The 18258-nt window shown below is 47.0% G+C and overlaps 1 protein-coding gene across 2 annotated transcripts in view; it reads left to right on the top strand.

The window, feature by feature from the left end:
• Positions 1 to 542: 542 nt before the first annotated feature.
• LOC6499314 (protein single-minded) overlaps positions 543 to 18258 on the top strand; it is a 28377-nt gene continuing 10661 nt past the window's right edge. The window contains exons 1-3 of one of the 2 annotated variants that reach the window (XM_044714821.1): positions 543 to 874; positions 2608 to 3095; positions 13351 to 13541. In XM_044714821.1, the coding sequence (XP_044570756.1) occupies positions 3040 to 3095; positions 13351 to 13541 (247 nt within the window). In that variant the 5' untranslated portion in view covers positions 543 to 874; positions 2608 to 3039. Of the gene's footprint in view, positions 3096 to 13350; positions 13542 to 18258 lie in introns of both variants that reach the window. The other variant, XM_001954849.4, reaches the window with a different exon arrangement.

Here is an 18258-nt window from a genome sequence, read left to right as displayed (position 1 = left end):
CTTAGCAGTGGAAGAGGCACTATCTGTATCTCGAAGATATCCGATGGGGTATCCTCAAACTCTCTTTTATTTAACAGCCAAGTCAGAGTATTTTCTCGTCTGGAGTAGTTCGGAAGAAAAATTGTTATCCTTTTTTAAGGATGAGATGAAACAAGATGATAGATGCATTTGTGGAGTCTGTGGCCAGTGGCTAGCTGTGAAGAGAGTCAACCCCACCTGGCCACTTTGTGAGTTTGTGAGAAAGTGCACGCCCCCGTCAGTGGTTTGAGTGGGTGAGAGTGAGACAGCACCGCCACTTCCATGATTGCGGCGGTGGTGGTTGCCTTGGTTGGCTGCTCCCTTCCAGTCACGCACACAGCCGCAGGCATGGCGTCAGCGGAACGGCGGCAATGGAACGCGGACTCAACCCCTCTCGCTCGCTCCCGCCGCGTCGCTTGGTGATCGTTAGTTGCCAGGACGACTGGAAGACCACCACAACAAAGCCCACCGTGTTCCGATTCCCGCCGTTCTCGCAGGACTGGTTTTCGGCCCGTTCCCAGCTCTCGTTCAGTTCTCGTTTATTTCGGCTCAGTTCACTTCTCTTTGTCGCTTCATCCTTACCGGTTCGTAATTTGCCGCCTGGCTAGTACACAGAGAGAAAATATTCTCTCAGAGACTGTGAGACTTCCAAGAGAGCTTTTAACCTGGTCGCGAGTAAACGAGACAGCGACAGGCGGGGCGACGCGATAGAGGGAGAACGAGCTACCGAGAGGGGGAGCCAAGCTGGCCCAGTCGTTGGTTTTTGGCGCTGGTGGAGCTCATTCACTCGTTTCTGGCGCTCGCGTGCAGTCGCTGCTCCCTAACGGTTGTTTCGCCGTCGCCAGATCCCGAAAAGGTGCGTGTGCCGGTGTGTGTGTGTGTGTGAGTGTGCGAGTGCTCCCGTGCTCCCGTTCGAGTGATGGGCAAAAAGTGAAATGGCAGCGAAAACGAAACGCAGCATACCCTGTCACGCGATACCCTGTACTTGAAGTTCTGGACTAGCTCACGCAACAAAAACAACAACAACAACAGTTACTGGGGCCGCTGGAAAGGAGTGAGCGGCGGAGTCAAGTGCAAGTGCAGACCGCCGGCGGTCATTGAGCTCCATCTTCCACCCACTTACCCACACACACACACACATGTGTATGGTATATCAGGTGTGCGTGTGGCAAGCGACAAACGTCACTTTGACAACTTGCCCGCCTCTGCCTCTGCCACTGCCACTGGCTCTGCCGCTCCTCTGCCGATCGTGCCGCAAGTGATTTGCGTGCCGTTCTTGCGTTAGCGATTCCGATTCCGTGCCGATTCTGATTTCCTCTGTTGCATGCGTCGCCATCGCCTCTGCCATCGACAAGCCGTTGATAAGCCAGGGCCCCCAACGCAATCCCAACCACAACAGAAGCAACATTCCTCGAAAAGTGCAAGTGATGGCCCAAATGACTCCGATCGGCCAAAACATAAACAAGCAAAAATCGGGTTTCCAGAATCAAAACAAAAACAATCCAGCAAGAGTGGACAGAAATTGAAAAGGGGGTTGACTTGGGGTCAGAGGACTACGGTTCTGATAGGCAGTATTTCCAATTTCCAATTTAAATGAGAGTTTAGTCATGAGAGCTTAGCTTCTATGCCTTAAGGACTTCCAAATAATATAACTTGATCAAGTTTTCTGAATTCAAATATTTTTAGATCTCAAGGAAGTATGTTATAGACATTCTTTAGAATATTATACGCTCGGTTGCAGACAATAATGTTGCTAATGTTCCCATCCTTATAAACTTTGAAAACTTTCAGTAGTTTTTGAACCCAATTGAGATTTCTTATAATGTGATAGATAACGATAAAGAAAATATAATAATTCTCTTCAAAAACATGTTTTTATTCATTATTTGTTTTTTTTTCTTAAGAACTTCAAAATAATATCGGGAACTTGATAATGTTTTCAAAATTAAAAAAGTGTTTAAGTGTAAAAGTGTTAAGTGTATCTTAAGGAAGTATTACATGAGGTTTAAAAGAACTTATTCGGGACTTATGCCTTAAGAGGGCTTCCAAATAATGTCACTAACTTGATCAAGATTTAAAAATTCTAGTACTAGACGAATATTATGAGCTTATCCCAAGGCTTATTCCCCCAGAAATAAGTTCCGATCGAAATCTCTTATAACTTATAACAAAAAATAATGCTCCTAACTTGATAAACTAAGGGATAATCCCACTAATCTTTGATCTCAAGTGAGATTTCCAATAAAAGATAATATTCTCTCTAAAGAGAAGTGTTTTTTTTTCATTATCTAAGTTCTAAAACATCTATTGTAAACTACTACTTGAAACCTCAAAGTCTAAGTGGCTATTTTATGAACTTGATTAGAGCCTTTCGAGCAAATCAAATGATAGATGTTCTAATACGATGGCCCCAAATTGGTGACACATTGCAATAACTGGCTAATTGGCATTCCATTACCAGCAGAACAACTTCAACAATTTCGAACAAAAGCAGGCCCAAGTACAATCGCCAGACCCATCGCAGTTCCCACCCCTTTTCAATCTCTCAATTGCTAAACCTCTGATTCCCATCGAATCGTGCCTATATAGATCCGATCCATCCAACTGAAACTGAAGTGCAATAAACCAAAAAAAATCAAAAAAATAAAAATAAAAGAAGCGAGAAATGAAAAAGCAAACAAAATGTAACCGTGATGATAATTAAAAATAAAACACAAAGAGGGAAAAAGATACAAAATTTACGCGTGGCTACATCTCCGAAACCGAAACCCCGCAGCAGGATCTCTGCGGATCTGATCGCGCCCAGCTTCTGGCTGTGTCTGTGTGCCGGATCCCAGTGTGGTGTGCGAGTGTGCGAGTGTGGAGTGTACCAGAGTCAGCCAAATCAATAAATAAAAACCAATTACAAACAAAAAAGTACAAAAAAAAAAGTGAGGAAGGGAAGACTGGAGATATTGATACGAAAAATATTAAGAATAAAAATCATTCACCACGGCGACCATAACGAACTCCGCCCTAGCAATGAGCCAGCTGGGCACCGTCTACGCCACCAAGCGAAGGCGACGCAACGGCAAGAGGTGAGTACCAGATGCAGATACATTCAGATGCAGATACAGATACAATTGCACAGCGGGAGGCGGAGTGTTTGGTTAGCTCTGTTATTACTGAAAGATTTCAATCAAGGCGCGTGAGTGGCTGCGATTGGCTTGCCACTTGGCACTTGGCACTTGCCACTTGGCGCCACCCGCTGACGGTTCCATCGTGTCCTCTATCAATCTCCCAGAGCTACTGGTCTTGACTCCACGTCATTCCATTCGATTATTAATGATCCGACGGCCATTTGTTGACAAATCACCTTTGCCACCGACTCTCGACTCTCGGCGGCCCTTGGGTCTTGGCTCCTTCCCATCTTGCCCCTTGTGCAACGCCTGAAATTGATTTGCATTATGCATGTGCCGGGGCAGGTTACCGTGAAATTACAGTAGCCAAACGGTCGATGATGAACAGCCCGCGGCCTGGGCGCTGGGGGAGATCGGAATCTGAGGCATCCACAGGCCCGGCCTGACCCAAGGTGCCCGTAATTTCTGATAATTTTGTGTACTTAGCCACTGCTGCGGCCAAACAATGGTGTTTTCAATATAAATATACGAGAACACACGCATTATCTTGGCCAGGGCCCCTCTCGCCGTGGTGCACCACTGCACCACCAACCACGCCCACTCGCCTTCAGTTGGATGCGCTTCGTCCGCTAATGTCCGCGATCCCCATAATCAAGAGTCACTGATCAGTCTCATCCTTGAACTGCCTGGCTATCTGGCTGTCTTGGAGCGGACTCGGCAGCGTCTCTATAAGGCTGATTAGAAGTGGTTCGTTTTTTGCAGGATTATGGCTTGATTAAGGAGAGGAGAGTTACTTTTCTTGTATCATATTATGTGATTTTTATAAGCCATATGAGGAGGCTAAATAGTTGCTAATAGATGAGTGTTATAAGAGGTTTATGAAGGGTTTAAATAGGAGTATGGTATAAGGGGGTTCTAAATAAAAATAGAAGTAAAATATCCAAATTTAATAATAAGTAACAAGAAATATTAAACGAGAAAATAGACAGTTCTACATATTAAAATATCTTATTTCAAAAAGAATAAGATAAGATATAGATATTGATAGATTGATATAAAAATATCTTAACCTAACTCATCCCAACTTATGATCCTAACTCATCTCTCTTCTGAACTATAATATAATAACTAATATATAAGAACTAGCCTTGTGACCTATAAGCTTTGGGCCAATTAATTTCAATATTCATCGGCAAGAGTACCCCTTTTTATTTATCTATCCATTAAAGATCTACTCCTCTGAGAAACCTCCACTTCATCAATAGGCTGCCGCATAATATGCCGTCCATTCTCCGTGGCTCGATAAAGAATGAATGAACTTGTGGGGAAAAACAATTACGCCTTTGCTGCAGTAGAGTAGAAACAAAAAGGGGCTTTAAAAGTGCCACCCCTTGGTCCCTGGCTGACACCGACTCTGCCGCGCTCGACTGACGCAAAATTGTCACCTTGCCTCTCCCGGTTGCAATGCACACCTGCAATTACCCGACAGGCCCCGTACTACTGGCTCATGCGGCACCCCTGGATCATAGTTTCATTCTCCTTTTTTTTACATTTTTTAATGTTTAATGTTTTTAATGAGCTGATCAAAATGTGTTCTCCCGAGCTTCGAGCCGACTTTTTACAACTTTTTAATTGAGCTCATAAGTGCCACAGGAGCGAGCAGCTGCCCCTTGTTCTCTGCCCCTCAGCCCTGACACCTTTGGGAATATTACGCATACGCCGCCTAGGCCGGAGTTCAAGTCAAGTCTGGCTGGAAAGTGTAATTTGTGGAATCTCGAAATCGCGGGCATTTCTTTCCTTTCTTTCGCGGGCGTTTCTCCTGAAAGGAGTCCCTCCAGTGAGCGGGTTAATTGGAAGCCGTGGCATCCGTTTCGGACCGTTGTTGGCCCTTACCGCGAGTCCTGGCTGGCCCTCATCCTCGTCCTCCTCCCTCACTGAGTTCCACTTGTTGGTTGTTATGGATATTTGAGTCCCGCTTTTGCTTTATTGATTATCAGCAGGTTGTTTATGCTCTCTATGGGTGCCACCAACAAGCTGCCATTGTTGTTGTTCTAGTTGCTGGTTGCAACTCCAGGCAAGTACTTTGCCAAGGGGTATCCAAGTTATTGATTGCCGCAGCTGGTCCTCCTGGCAGTGCTCCTTTCTGAGCTTCGATTGGCATTGCAATTAGCCGGGTTGCAGTTGCCTTTGAGGAGGAGTTTAAAGTTCAAGCGATAGAATGTTGCTTACTTTGATTGAGTTGCAAGAGTTGGGGCTTAAGGATCTTGAACTTAAAAGGCCTATTAGCCTAAGAGATGATGGCTTATTAGAAGACTCGGCTGATGAACCCTACTTCTCCTGATAGATAGTGAGTGGATGACCCACCCTATAAGTAGGGTGACTCCTAACCTTCTGCAACAAATTAATTTGTGAAATTTTTGATGAATTACCTTCAGAGCGGCACAGGAACTGTTTCATTCCCACATGCCTGGAGATCGCCCGGCGGAAAACCGCAGCCCATTGCGACATATGTTCTCGGAGCCGGGAGGGGGAGCCAGGACCTGGCCAGGACCAGATGGCCAGGACAGGACCTCTTTAATGTTGGTCAGAGGAGACTGACCAACACATGGCCCGAGCATGGTGGTGGGTTGCTCATTAGTTGCGCCTGCGCCCCTCTCCACCTCCTCCACCTCGTCGGGGTTAAAGGGCTCTCGCCTCGGACTAGCGGACTAGCGGGCGATTTTTTTTAGTTAATTACGAGAACAGCCCGGCTAGTGGTGGGCGGGGAGGTCTCCGAGATCAGTGATATATGTGAGTAGGCCTGCTGACATACACCCCGCGGGCCAGCGGGCTATCCCTTCCAGCTCTGCAGAGTTTAAAGTGAAATTCTTGGAGGGAAATCGACGCAACCCCTTCTGGCTTAATGCTGGCTTTTATGGACGATTTTGTATTGGGAGCGCTTGGTAGCTAGTAGCTACCCGGCTACCGTCTTACCAGTTAACCGTTCTCCACTGCCATTTCGCTTCAGTTGCTTGCCGGCGATTATCCGACTGGCAGAGTCCATGGTCTATAGCCCTCCTTGTTCCACGCCCGCTCTGCCGAGTGGGTGCTTGGGGAGGTGCTGTGGGATGTGGGCTGTGTGCTGTGGGTCTGTGTTGGTAATTAACACCATTGCGTAATGCAGCGTATCGAAGCCTAAATAGTGCTGCTCCATATGCCCAGGAGAATAGAGGACGGAGGACGGGAAGCAGATGCCCCAAGATATCCGCCATTGGGGGCAGCTACTTTGTTGCCAATACGGCATGTCGGGAGGTGTTGAAACGATTACGGCCTTACAAGCGATTTTCCCAGACTAACGCATCGATTTGTCTGGCCAGGGGATCAGGATCTGGCCAATCGGGATCAGTGTCAGTGAACTGTCTGACGGAGAGGAGCACCCCACCCCCTCAACTGGGCCACCACTAATCCATAAGGCCACCTGCCCGAGTCCAAGCCCTGGCCCAGCCCAGCCCTGCCCAGGTTAGTCAGCGAAAGCAAAACAAAAGAATTACGAATTAACCCAAAGCATTCCATTAAAATCCACCACCGGTCTAGCACCAAGTTCCAGCAGCAGGACCAAACCAGGACGCACTGTTGCCTTCGGCCTTCTGCATTTTTGCGCCGAGTGTGCGCTGAACTGGAGCGCCCGAGGGCTTTGGCTCTGGCCGGGAGGTGGTGTCTGTCCGGGGCAGGTGATACTTTCGGGTTCGGGCTCGAGTTCCCCTTCCAGGACATGAGATACCCTGCCCGAAAACTGCCCGTTTAACTTTTGAAATAGTCTTTGTTAAAAAGGACACTATTTTTAGGTTGCTATTAAGGATTAAAATCTGAATAGTCATGAGAGAATAGATACTATATCTATTAGAATAGATACAAAGTATTATAATAGATTTGTTATCCTAACTAAGATGCTTTAAGGTACTATCCTTTTCTTTTCCTGTTTATGTCTTCCTTGTCATTCCTGCGAAAAATCGAAGTCAGCTATAGCTTTTGATAATTATACAGGACCTTCTGGTATGATAAATGATTAGTGGCAAAATGCCAAATGCGCATCATTAGCGCACAGTAGCCCCTTTCCTGCCCTGCCCTGCCCTGCCCTGCCTGCTCCACTCCCTCGTCCCAGGACTCTCCTCGTCCACTTCCTCAATCCAATCCTGCGCCCCACTAAATCCAAAGGCCGCGCCCACCTCGAAAAAGCGGGGTGGAACCGGCCAACCTCCCATACCCTCCCGCCTCTACTTTTCCACTTTGTTTCTACTACTTCTTCTTCTTGTTCTTCTTCTTCTTGTATAGTTCCTGGATTCCCCCGATCCCGACCAACATCCCCATCCACCTCCAGTCCTTCGTCCCTTCGCAGCTGTCAAAAGGTTTTCAAAGTTGCCTTTGCCCGGCGCTTTGATGTCGCCCCCGAATGTTCCACTATTTGTTGGTGTGTTAGGGGATGTGTATTGCTGTGGGTGTGTGTGTGTGTGTGCGCTAGTGTGTACTAATGTGTGTGTGTCAGTAGTAGATACATTTTTTTCCCTGCGAGGCTTTGGGGGCTCCTTTCAGTGAGAGACCCAAAGAGATTCCGGTGCGCGAATCGCAAAAATGTTTAATCGATAAAATAAATGAGTTGCCTTTGCCACAGTTTAGTTGTTGCTGCCACATGCTTGTTGTTGCCAGTTTATATACCTTTTCTTGTTTTAGTTGTTGTGAGTACGGAGAACTTGTGCAGAACTTCAGACAACAAACTGGAAGCCAAAGGCGAGCTTGACAAGGATAATCATAAAAGTAGAAGCATTCAGAACCGTAATAACCGTAGTTTTATGTACTCCCCGGCAAGAATGTATCTGCCAGATACGAACTACTTACTACTATTCCCGTACGGGCACGGAGATCGTAAAGTACAAAGGAACAAACTCTGCGGTTCATAGATCAAGTTCTCGATTGGCGGCCCCTCTCAAGATATCGATAGCATTTATCACTTCATTAAGCGGCCGGAGCGAACATTCCTCCGCCTCTGTTTGCACAATTAATATGCAAATGAGAGGAGAGTGTCCTGATCGGTAGAGTTCCAGGGACAGGGGCAGCGGCATCAGTATCGTTCGTACTGCATATGCCACATCTTAATGTGGCATCCGCCGCATTCGAAATATGCAAATAATGCGTTTAACAACTTAATTCGGTTCACAGTCCATTCAAGAAGTGTTTTCCTCCTCTGACGATTAGCTCGGGCCATGAACCTCGGGGATCTGGGTCCTGAGATTCATTCCCATACACTGTGAGAAAAATTAGGTGATTGTTTAAGTAGGTTTTGGTTAGCAGATACTTTAGAAAAGTAATCTTTACTGGTATAGATACGTAGTACTTCTGCAATTCTTTTATTTATTTCTTTTTAAAATTACTCTACGCTTGACAGATATTTTTCCTGTGTACCACCTCCTTCAGTAGCAGCTCCTCCAACTCCTACCACTGAAGCTGCAACATCTGCTTCTCCTCCTGGAAGCCCTGCTCCTCCGGCCTCCTTCTTATCTTGACAGAGTTGCGCGATCGTTTTGTAGTCGCCTTTGGTTTCAGCTACTGCCTGGCGATTCCCATTTTCGCTTTCGGGTCTCGGTTGACAAAATTAATGAGTTGGCCGGCCCGCGAAGCTCCTTCTCCTTCCCATCCTTCCCATCCTGCTAAACAGCTCCGTCCTCGTTAATTTTAACAGCTTTGGGATGCTGAGCCATGAAATTTATGCGTGAATTTGGCGCAGATCCATTAAGTGGTCCATAGATTAGGAGGCAGCTCCCTTTGTGCGCTGCCTAAGTGGCTGGGATGCGCGGTAGCGGTAGCGGTAGCATGTTGCCCCGATGACAGCCTCCTTAAATGGCGCTTAGCCCTGCGATCTCCTTTATGGCCCTGTTCTGTTGTGACTCCTTCTCGAACGAGCTGAAATGTAAATGCAATTAATTGTGACATCTTAGGGGCGATACTTTTGAGGACTTAGACTGCGCCCATAGAGTGCACCGGGGGCCTCAACAAGTGGGAGTATGGAAAAGAAGTGCAATGCTGAGGCATTGTTGTTGTTTGGGGCTTGATTTCGGGGCACGCCACTTGGCGTTTTGCGGCTCAGCCCGAAAGGGTTGTCGGGGGTGGGCTAGTAGGGGCCAGTAGTACCCATCAGCTGCACTGCCGGCACGCAGCTCTCTCGGCCAACACGCATAGGCCACAGTCGAAAGAGCCCGAACTGATGAATGAACGAGTGTCTGGTCTGGTCTGGCATGGCCTGGTATGGTCTGGCGGGGTCTGCGTGTGTGGGGCGAGTGTGACTAACGGTTTGCAGCGATTTTGGCGCCAAATCGAGCGTGCTATGATCAACAACAAGCACTTCTACTGAACAGAAGCCACCTGAACACGCTGCGTATGCGTAATGCTTTGCATGCAACCCGGCTCCAGAGTCCGGAGCAAGCGAGCGAAAAGTGAAGGCGTAGACAGGCGTCAGCTGAGCTGAGCTGAGCTGAGCTGGATGCCATAAACTCACGTGCCCCCCAAAGGATTGCGTGTCATTTGTTTATAAACACATCACCCTGCCGATGGGCCACAGGGGAGGGTGCTGGCCCTCACACCCATTGCCTCATAGCCATGCCATGCCCCACAGCCAGTATGCAAAACAACAGAGGGCTTCAGGAGAAAGTGGTTTAGATTAAGCAACAATCGACACTTGCGAATGGCGGCATATTTGCAGCAAAAGTTTTTAGGATGTTACAAAAAATTGCAAAAAAAAATACACTAGACCATGTTGATAATCTGCTGGGGAGTACTTTTTAGACCACTTGGTGGCTTATACGTCTTTATGAACTTAAATGTAAAAGTAATTGTTTAGTTATCCCATGATTTTAAATGAGATACGAAGAGATGAGATATCATCTTCTATGAAACTAGGATAAATACTCAGTAAAAGGCCAATAGTAACTATAAACTGGCACGTCTTTGTGGTTAAAATTATTAAAGATTAAAGATAGTAAAGACAGTAAAGCTTTCAAACTATAACTAATAGTACTTAAGGGGTTGTAGTACTTGCTTGGTCTACAATGCTTAGTTAACATTTTTAATATTTTTTGAGTCTTGGAGGCTTCCAAGTTGCTTTGTATTTGGCCCTAAAAAGAGAGTTTTATGTAATTCTAATTGTAGAAGTTCTAATTTAAGTAATAATAGTTTCAGAATATTTATCTGTCTTAGTCTCAAAGTCAAGGGACCGCAAGTACTCTTCCAACTTTAGTGTTTTTGAGATTCTTCTCTAAATAAAGGCTTGGTTCTTTCCTTGAAAAGTTTATCGTCAGGCGGCTGCATATCTTTGATGTGGTTTGGTAACTAGATGTATTATTTTTAATTAATAGTCACTGACAAGTATGAATGAATGTGAGTAGATAATACAGTTAAAAGTAGTTAGACAGTTAGTGCAGCTAGACAGATAGAAACAGCGGTTAGATTTAGAATCCTAGTAAGATTTCTAAATATTGTCTTAATATATCCTAATAATTTCGTAAGGCTAAGTAGAAATTGAAACTGCTTGTTAACTATCTAAGTTTATGTTAATTCCTATTTATTTTCACTTAAAATCCATCAACATAAAAGATTTGATTACCTATTCAAAGTTATTCCATCTCCCTTTTTTTGCATAGACTGGGCGTGGTGAATCGGGATTCAGAGTTGGTATCTCGTTTGTCAGATCTATGGACTTTGCTTTGCGGTGGACTCTAGTCCCCGGCAAGTGGGCGAGACTGTAGCCCTGGACCTTGCAATTTGTGTCAACCATATCGGGGCACACACACTCGCCCCAGTCCCTGGGCCCCAGTCGCCCCCTGCCCGGCGATCCGGCGGAGCAAGCCCCAATCCCAAAAGTCGTCCGCATTGTAATTTCTTTAAAAGCAATTCATTTCATAATGGGAAAAGGAAAGAAGAAATGTTGAGAAAGAAGAATGCCGAATGGAGAGTTTCTGAAAAGGGGGAGGGTTTTGGGTGGTTGGGTGGATGGGTCAATGGGTGGTTGGGTGGTTGGCTGGCGGAGCTGGGAAAGCCACGAAAATGGCGAAAAATAATACATGAGGAGAATGTTCGAAAAGGACGACGTCGCTCAAGGAGAATAAAAATGGCTTTTTGGGGCTAAACTCAGGCAAGGAGGAGGACACACACACACACACGTTGCAGTTATCCTTTGTTGGCCAGGATTCCTCTCTCTCTTTACTTTCTGTTCTGTTTTCCTCCCTCCGACTCTGGCTTGACGTTTTTATGGCCCCCAGACAAAAGGTTGAGCCACCTTTCACCTTTCTTCCATCCACCCCGGCCCGAAAGCTCTTTACTTTTTGGAAAGTTGTTTATGGAATTCATTTTATTCCCACTGCCCTGGCTCCTGCTACTGCTCCAGCTCCTACTCCTGCTCCTGCTCCTGCTCCTGCTGCTTCGCCCTTGCCATTCTCTTTTGTTATAGATAATAAGAAAATTATACATTTTATGCCGAGAACTTAGGGCAAGACATGGGGCGAAATAATACACCGCATTGCCCCCAATTTGGCGACGGGGCCTCAATTTTCGGCTCCAAATTGTTTCTATGTCGATTCCGTCTGCCAATGGGCAGCCTTGACTGGCTGCTCCGCCGGTGCATTCCGATGCGTCTAACGGTTCACAGAGGGATATAATCATGGCAGCGGTACCTCCGTTTATCCTTTTTTTTTGCCGCCAGACACTGATCGTTTTCGAATTTCTTCGTAATTGGCCATTTCATTAGGCGAGTTCTCTCGATTCCCTTCGATTGGAATGTCTCGCGTTTAGCGGCGATTTGGCGAGGACAACTGGCCATCCTTATCGCAGATCCTGCTATCCTGCTATCCTGCAAGGCGCCAATGTGGCATTCCTCGTCCGTGGCAGCGCCTTGGGGGCGCGATAATGCATCTGGGATTGGGGATTAGGATTGCTGCGATAACAGCTGGGAGGGATCATCCGGCCGGCTGGGCCATGTCCTCCCGTCTGATGACACCGAACGGACATGCCACTGGACGTGGCAGCAGGAACAAAAACACGCTCCGCCAGCCAATTAACTTAACGCGACAGTATCCTGCAGCGAACCAGGTCCTGGCAGCCGGGCAAAAAGTTTTCCGAATAAAAAAAACGCCAGAAAAGGTGAAACAGCAAACAAAGAGCCACCTAGTGGAAAAAAAAAAACTAAAAACAGTGACAAAAAGCTGACCATGGAGGGAGGGGGTCTTCTCATAAATTACAAAAATAATTATATTTAATTACCGCAATTAACTTTGTAATAATGTCAATGAAAATGATGGGACAAAATATGATTAGAAAAAAACAAGACACAATAGAAAGAGAGGTGCAGCGTCGCGGAGACAAAGACGGGGATAGCTTCGGCCAGAACCCGTAGCCCGTCCGGCTATCCGGTTATCCGCTTACGGCCACCAGGTACCAGGTAATGATGAATTAGCGGCAGAGCTTTGAGTCCAGGAATCCATCCAGAGGCTAATCCAGATCGCCATAACCATTCCCTGTGTCTCATCATAAACGGATTTTGCATTTATGAGCTCGGCTCCTGCCGCTCCCAGCTCCCTATTCCCTGCCCCAGATCCTTATGAACTTACAATGGTATTCCAGTTCGGACCTCGAACATTTATGACATTTAATTGGAGTGCTTGGGATTGCGGTCGGAGCTCTGATTTGTGTCTGGATCGGGTTTATGATTTGATTCACGGAAACTGACTCCACTGTTAGAGGTGGAGCCGGGTAATGGGCCGATTAAGTTCCTTGAATTCCCCGACTGCAGTTCGCTTTTCAAAAATAATTTTAATAGGTCTTTTGTTGTCCAACGGCAGTCCCCTAATAGTAATGGTAATGGTAATCCCAACTAATCAGCGAATCAAGTGGCCATAGCTAATCGAATCGAAATGAAACCACCCTGGAATATATCCATTCCCGTTTGTAGTCCTTGACATTGCCCAACATCTGGGGGGGTGGACTGAGGTCCTCTGTCTGGTCATTATATTCGGGTTAGGGTAACTGATAAGTGCAATTAATAATTTTGACCTTTTCAAGTTCAGGCGGCGCCAGCTGACGCGTTCGCGGTCTATTTAGGGAGCCAACTTTCCATTTATGCATGAAAATTGTTTTTAATTTCCCTTTCACTCACATTATACCTTTCTCTTTCTGTTTCTGTGTCCTTCCACAGCCTGAAGCCGCCGCCCAAGGATGGCGTCACAAAGAGCAATCCATCAAAGCGGCATCGGGAGCGCCTCAACGCCGAACTGGACCTCCTGGCCTCCCTCCTGCCCTTCGAGCAGAACATCTTGAGCAAACTGGATCGACTGAGCATTCTAAGGCTGTCCGTTAGTTATTTAAGAACCAAAAGTTATTTTCAAGGTGAGTATTTTCCGCTTCCCCACCTGGTCTAGCTACCATACCATACCATACGGCGCGTTACGATTCTGGCCTATTAAATCGATTATGCCTGGTCGGAGGAAGGAACTCCCCGCAGCCCAACTGCAGCCCAGACCTAGACCCTAAACATGACTCATAAATGATTCAAAACTAATTTCAACGCAGCGCCAGGAGGTCCTCCTCTCCTTCTGGAAGGCCGCAGGCCGGCAGGCAAACACACGCACGTGCTGCTGACGGATTAAGGATCCGGCAGGAAGGAAGCGACCAGAGGGCGGTTCAGAACAAACTAATATCTTTTAATATTATTTATAAGACTTTGATAGAGTTTTTCAGTCAAGGGGGTTAAAGGTCTCTGAGATCTGGACTGTGGCCCTATTTAAGTCTGTCCTTTTGGACCCAGAACTAGAGCTAGCCCCGACATATGTACAAAGGACTCTCGGGGGTGCTTTAGAGCTGCGCGGCACCACATGTGACTCTACCTAGGGGTAGCTGAACTCGGTCCCGAAAACAGGGACGAGGGTCAAAATATTTGTATAATTTAAATTAATTAAAAGAAATGCAATAAACTCTCAGGCTGGGGCTTGGGCCGGAGCTTGATGACTTGATTAACGATTCGTCCGCCTCGAGTTCGCTGGCACTTCGTGTTTCTTTTAATGACCAAACACGAAAAAATGAAAAAGAAAATATTTAATTGCTTCATTCGCTTTCATTGCCATAAAATTGGCAAAGTCCAATGGCTGGAATGGAGGAGGAGTGTGATGTGGGAGATGGGCAGTGGGCTGGGGAATGACAGCTTTAATTAAGTTTGAGTGCAGAATTAAAGAGTGCCTGGCACTACTGGTACTACTCCTGCCTCCGGTCCACCCACATGGCCCACAAAAGGTAACAAAACTTGGTAAATATTTTGACAATTAGCGGTCAATCGGAGTTCAGCGTTAATTGCACTGGCAAACGGTGGGCTTTAAGGACAACACCGGCCCAGAAAAAAGGAGCAGCCGCGGGGCACGTGCCGCATTGTGCATTGTGAAAAGTCAATATAAACATTAGTTTCCTTCGGTATCCCCCTAGCTCTGGGAGAGACACTCGACGACGACCAGGACGACGACGGGTTAATGGACCAGAACCGTTGCGGCGTGTGCCCCGGTGAGTGGCCCAGGACCAGCCTGGCCAGTGGCCACCCCTCCTCCCAACAGTCCACCTTAAGGGTTGTCACAAAACACGGCAAGAGGTCAACGTTTTCGGGCTGTCGTTTGTTTTGTTTGCTTAGATAGATGTTTTTCGGATATTATCGGGATCATTTAATTTACAATTAGTGTTGTTTGCCGTTGATCGGCCTCTGGCCTGGGAATGGTACGTGCTTTCAGAACAAAGGACACAGGACACGGGACACAGGACTCAGGACACAGAACACGGGACGTGTGCGTTACTAGGATTTCCTACGGATGCACTCAAGACGATTAAAATTGATTAGATGTCGAACGGATGCTAACGCTGCAGCTCCTAGGGGAACTGTATCTGCCAGATACTTTGTATCTACGGCGCATCCCCACCGGCTGGGGAAGTATCTTGACCCTGACTTGCGCAAAAAAATGTATCTCCTCCTCGGAGCAGAAGACAGAAACAGAAACCGAAAACGAATCGGAATCCGAATTCCAAACGAACAAAGCCCGAATTGGAAATGTTCTCTGGTAGTAGTTGTGCTTATGCGCGAAGCCACGCCCCTTTGTCCTCCGCCCTGGCCACCCCACCCCACCCCACTCCCCTGATGATTTAGTAATTCTGTGGCGCATTTTCGTGCTTTTTCCGAGCACTTTTTCCACTATCTCTGGGTTTGGTTTTGGCCGCAAACTAAATAATTAAAGCACGCTGCTAATGGGCCATTGTCTTGGCCCGAATGCGAAATGCCAGGACGGGTGGTAGCTGTCCATAATTGCCAGGGCCGCCTTGCGCCTCTTGGCCCAGCCCGGCCCGGCCTGACCTGGCCATAATTGTTAAGACGCGCAATTTCTACATTTTTAATGCTCCGTTACTGCCTCCCCCCTGGCACATCGACATCGACGTCCGTCTAATTGATGAGTTGCGTAATTAAGTGGCAAGGAAGAGGTTGAAACAATAGCCAGAGCATTAGTTGTTATGACCCTTTTGATATTGATAGTTTGTTAGTTTCTTCTTTTACGATTATTATTCACAAGTGCTCCCCTATTTGGTTCTGGGACGCGGGCACGCCACGTCCAAGTCCCATTCAAGAAGCACCCCCTCCGAGGAACTAATGCCATTAAAATGGTCGTAAAGCTCGGGGTTCTTAGGCAAATTGAGTTCCCAAGAACAGAGCCAAGTAGAGCCAAGAACTGGCTCGAAGATTTGGTAACCCGAGATGGGAACGAATTTGCATTTGCATTGGCGTCTGTTTGGCATTTTTTTTTTACCAACCAGAGTTCCCACACACGATTACACCAAGACACTGTCAGAAAATACTACCTTGTTGTATCAAGAAGGCATTCATTAGAGTCGGCTAGACTTCTGATAAAAAATATTGATTTATTATGACCCTAAACACTAATAGTTCTTCAAAGATGCTTACTTCTCTTAGACCTCTTCTACATCCTAATTTCTTTCAGTGCATTGCTTTTTTATGTAATAGATTTACGGGCAAATCATGTCGCCATTACTCTTGAGTCTTGAGTCGACCAACTGGTTCTGGGAGGCCCGTGGGAGCCGTGCTGTTGTGACTACTCTCTAAGCACCTTATGAATGAATCTGTGGGCCAAGAACTGCACCTGATGCACTGGATACCCGAGCCGGGCTGGCCAGCAAGTCACCCACCGATTAGTGGCCACGACAAGGTCACTTGGTCAGCACCTACTCCCCCGCATCGGAGGCATTTATGTTATTATCAAAATTGCCTACAGGCAGTTGCTCCCAATCGGACTGAAAAGTGGGTCTACCCAAGGCAGAGGGGGATCAGGCCAAGGCTCAGAGTTCTTAACCTATAAACATAGTGAGGCCTTAGCCATAGCCGTAGACGGCTCTGGCGGCATTTGGCCAATTTTTCGTACATGGTAACATGACTTTCGTGCGTTGCTCCAGTTAAGAGGGCCCTCTGCTCCTCCGAGCCAGACAATGAATGGCGCAGGTCGCAGGCGGACATGCAATCAGTCAGGCGATGCACTTGCCTACCAGGTGTTGTGGGTATCGGTGTGCCTGCCCTGCCCAGCCTGCCTGCGCCTGCCTTTGTTTTTGTGGCTTAAAGGCGTCGTATTGTCACGCCGGCCAATGCTCAGCTGTTTTTTCAGCACACATAGCCGCCACATATAAACCAGTCTATAGTGTGCACTGGTCGAGGGCGGCGGCAGACAGCATTGCGTGACTTACGTAGGCAGACACCACCACCCCCACGGCCCCAAGACCCCGCTCTCGGTTGCCTTCGGGGAGGCAGGGATACAATGTCTAAGGCCTAGTTCAATTTAAAGTCCAATAAACGATTCAGCAACTTGAAAATTGCCAAAGGGACGTGAACTTTAACTCCTTCTTGGGAGTTCCAAACTCTATTATTTTATGGAACTTTTATTAAGAACTCCTATCACTGAAGTTATAAACTTTGGCTTTATTTTAAAATAATTTTCTTAATCACTATCGTATAGTTCTCATTCTTTAAACTTTCCAATGCAGTTCTCTTCATTAAAAACTCTATTATAACGTCTTATTTGCCGATAGCCTCCTGTCAAGTCATAGTTTACCCTTCCACTCGCCTGGCATTTGGAGCCACCCACCCGTTAACCTTTCCTTTTGACCCACAATGCCTCGAGGGAATGGGCCGGGGATGCATCCAAAAGCCTGTCACTCCTGACAGCTGCCAATGGCTAGAGGTAGAGGTGCTAGCGGTGCTGGTGGTGCCGCCACTGATGCTACTGGATGGATACATATACTATATATATATTCCCGACACCGCCGCTGTCAGTTTTCCAATCAAATCCGCTGATGAGTTTGACATTTCCATGACATATTTGCTTCTGTCGGCACGGAAAATGTTTGCCGAAATGTCAGAAAATTTAAACTTTATTTATTATTCTGCGCCAAGCCGTGCCGCCGTACCGGCTCCGGCTACAGCTCCAGCTCCGGGGGCACTCCCAGTTTCGGTTTCAGCTCCAACATAATTGGCGTCCGCCACTGCAACGTTGGGTTGCAAGGTGCCGTCAGTGCAACGTCATTAGGGCGAGTACACTCTCGTATCTTTCGGGTCTTCTTCGTTCGCTGCGCACGCTTTTCCCCTTTCTGTTTTTCCAGCTTGTTTTTCATTTTTTCTATGCGGCCACTTGGGTGGGGTCATCTGGGCTTCGCCATCGCCATCGCAGTTGCCACCGCCGCCGCCATTTTTATGTGTGTACATCATCGAGCTGTGGCATGCCCCACCCCGCCTGCCAGACCGACAGCCCGACAGAGATTTTGCGCTTTTCCGGTCGTTCGAAGCCTAAGATTTTCATCCACTTTTCAGGGTGGATGGTCGTCTTTAACGACTTTCTCTCTCTTTCTCTAGCTGGGGAGGGGTGGGTCCTACGTCCTGCGTCCTGAGTCCTGAGTCCAGAAAAATACAAGAGCGGAAAATGCCGAGAATTTGTCGTAAATTTTCGGTTTATACGCCTTGTAATAATACAATGTAAGTGCAATAAAAATCCAGGCTGTTCCGGGCAGATTTTGTAAC

This window comes from Drosophila ananassae, chromosome 2L (assembly GCF_017639315.1).
Source record: "Drosophila ananassae strain 14024-0371.13 chromosome 2L, ASM1763931v2, whole genome shotgun sequence".
Classification (NCBI taxonomy): Eukaryota; Metazoa; Arthropoda; class Insecta; order Diptera; family Drosophilidae; genus Drosophila; species Drosophila ananassae.
The sequence above is the reverse complement of the archived record's forward strand: the minus strand, read 5'-3'. Positions and strand labels throughout refer to the sequence as shown.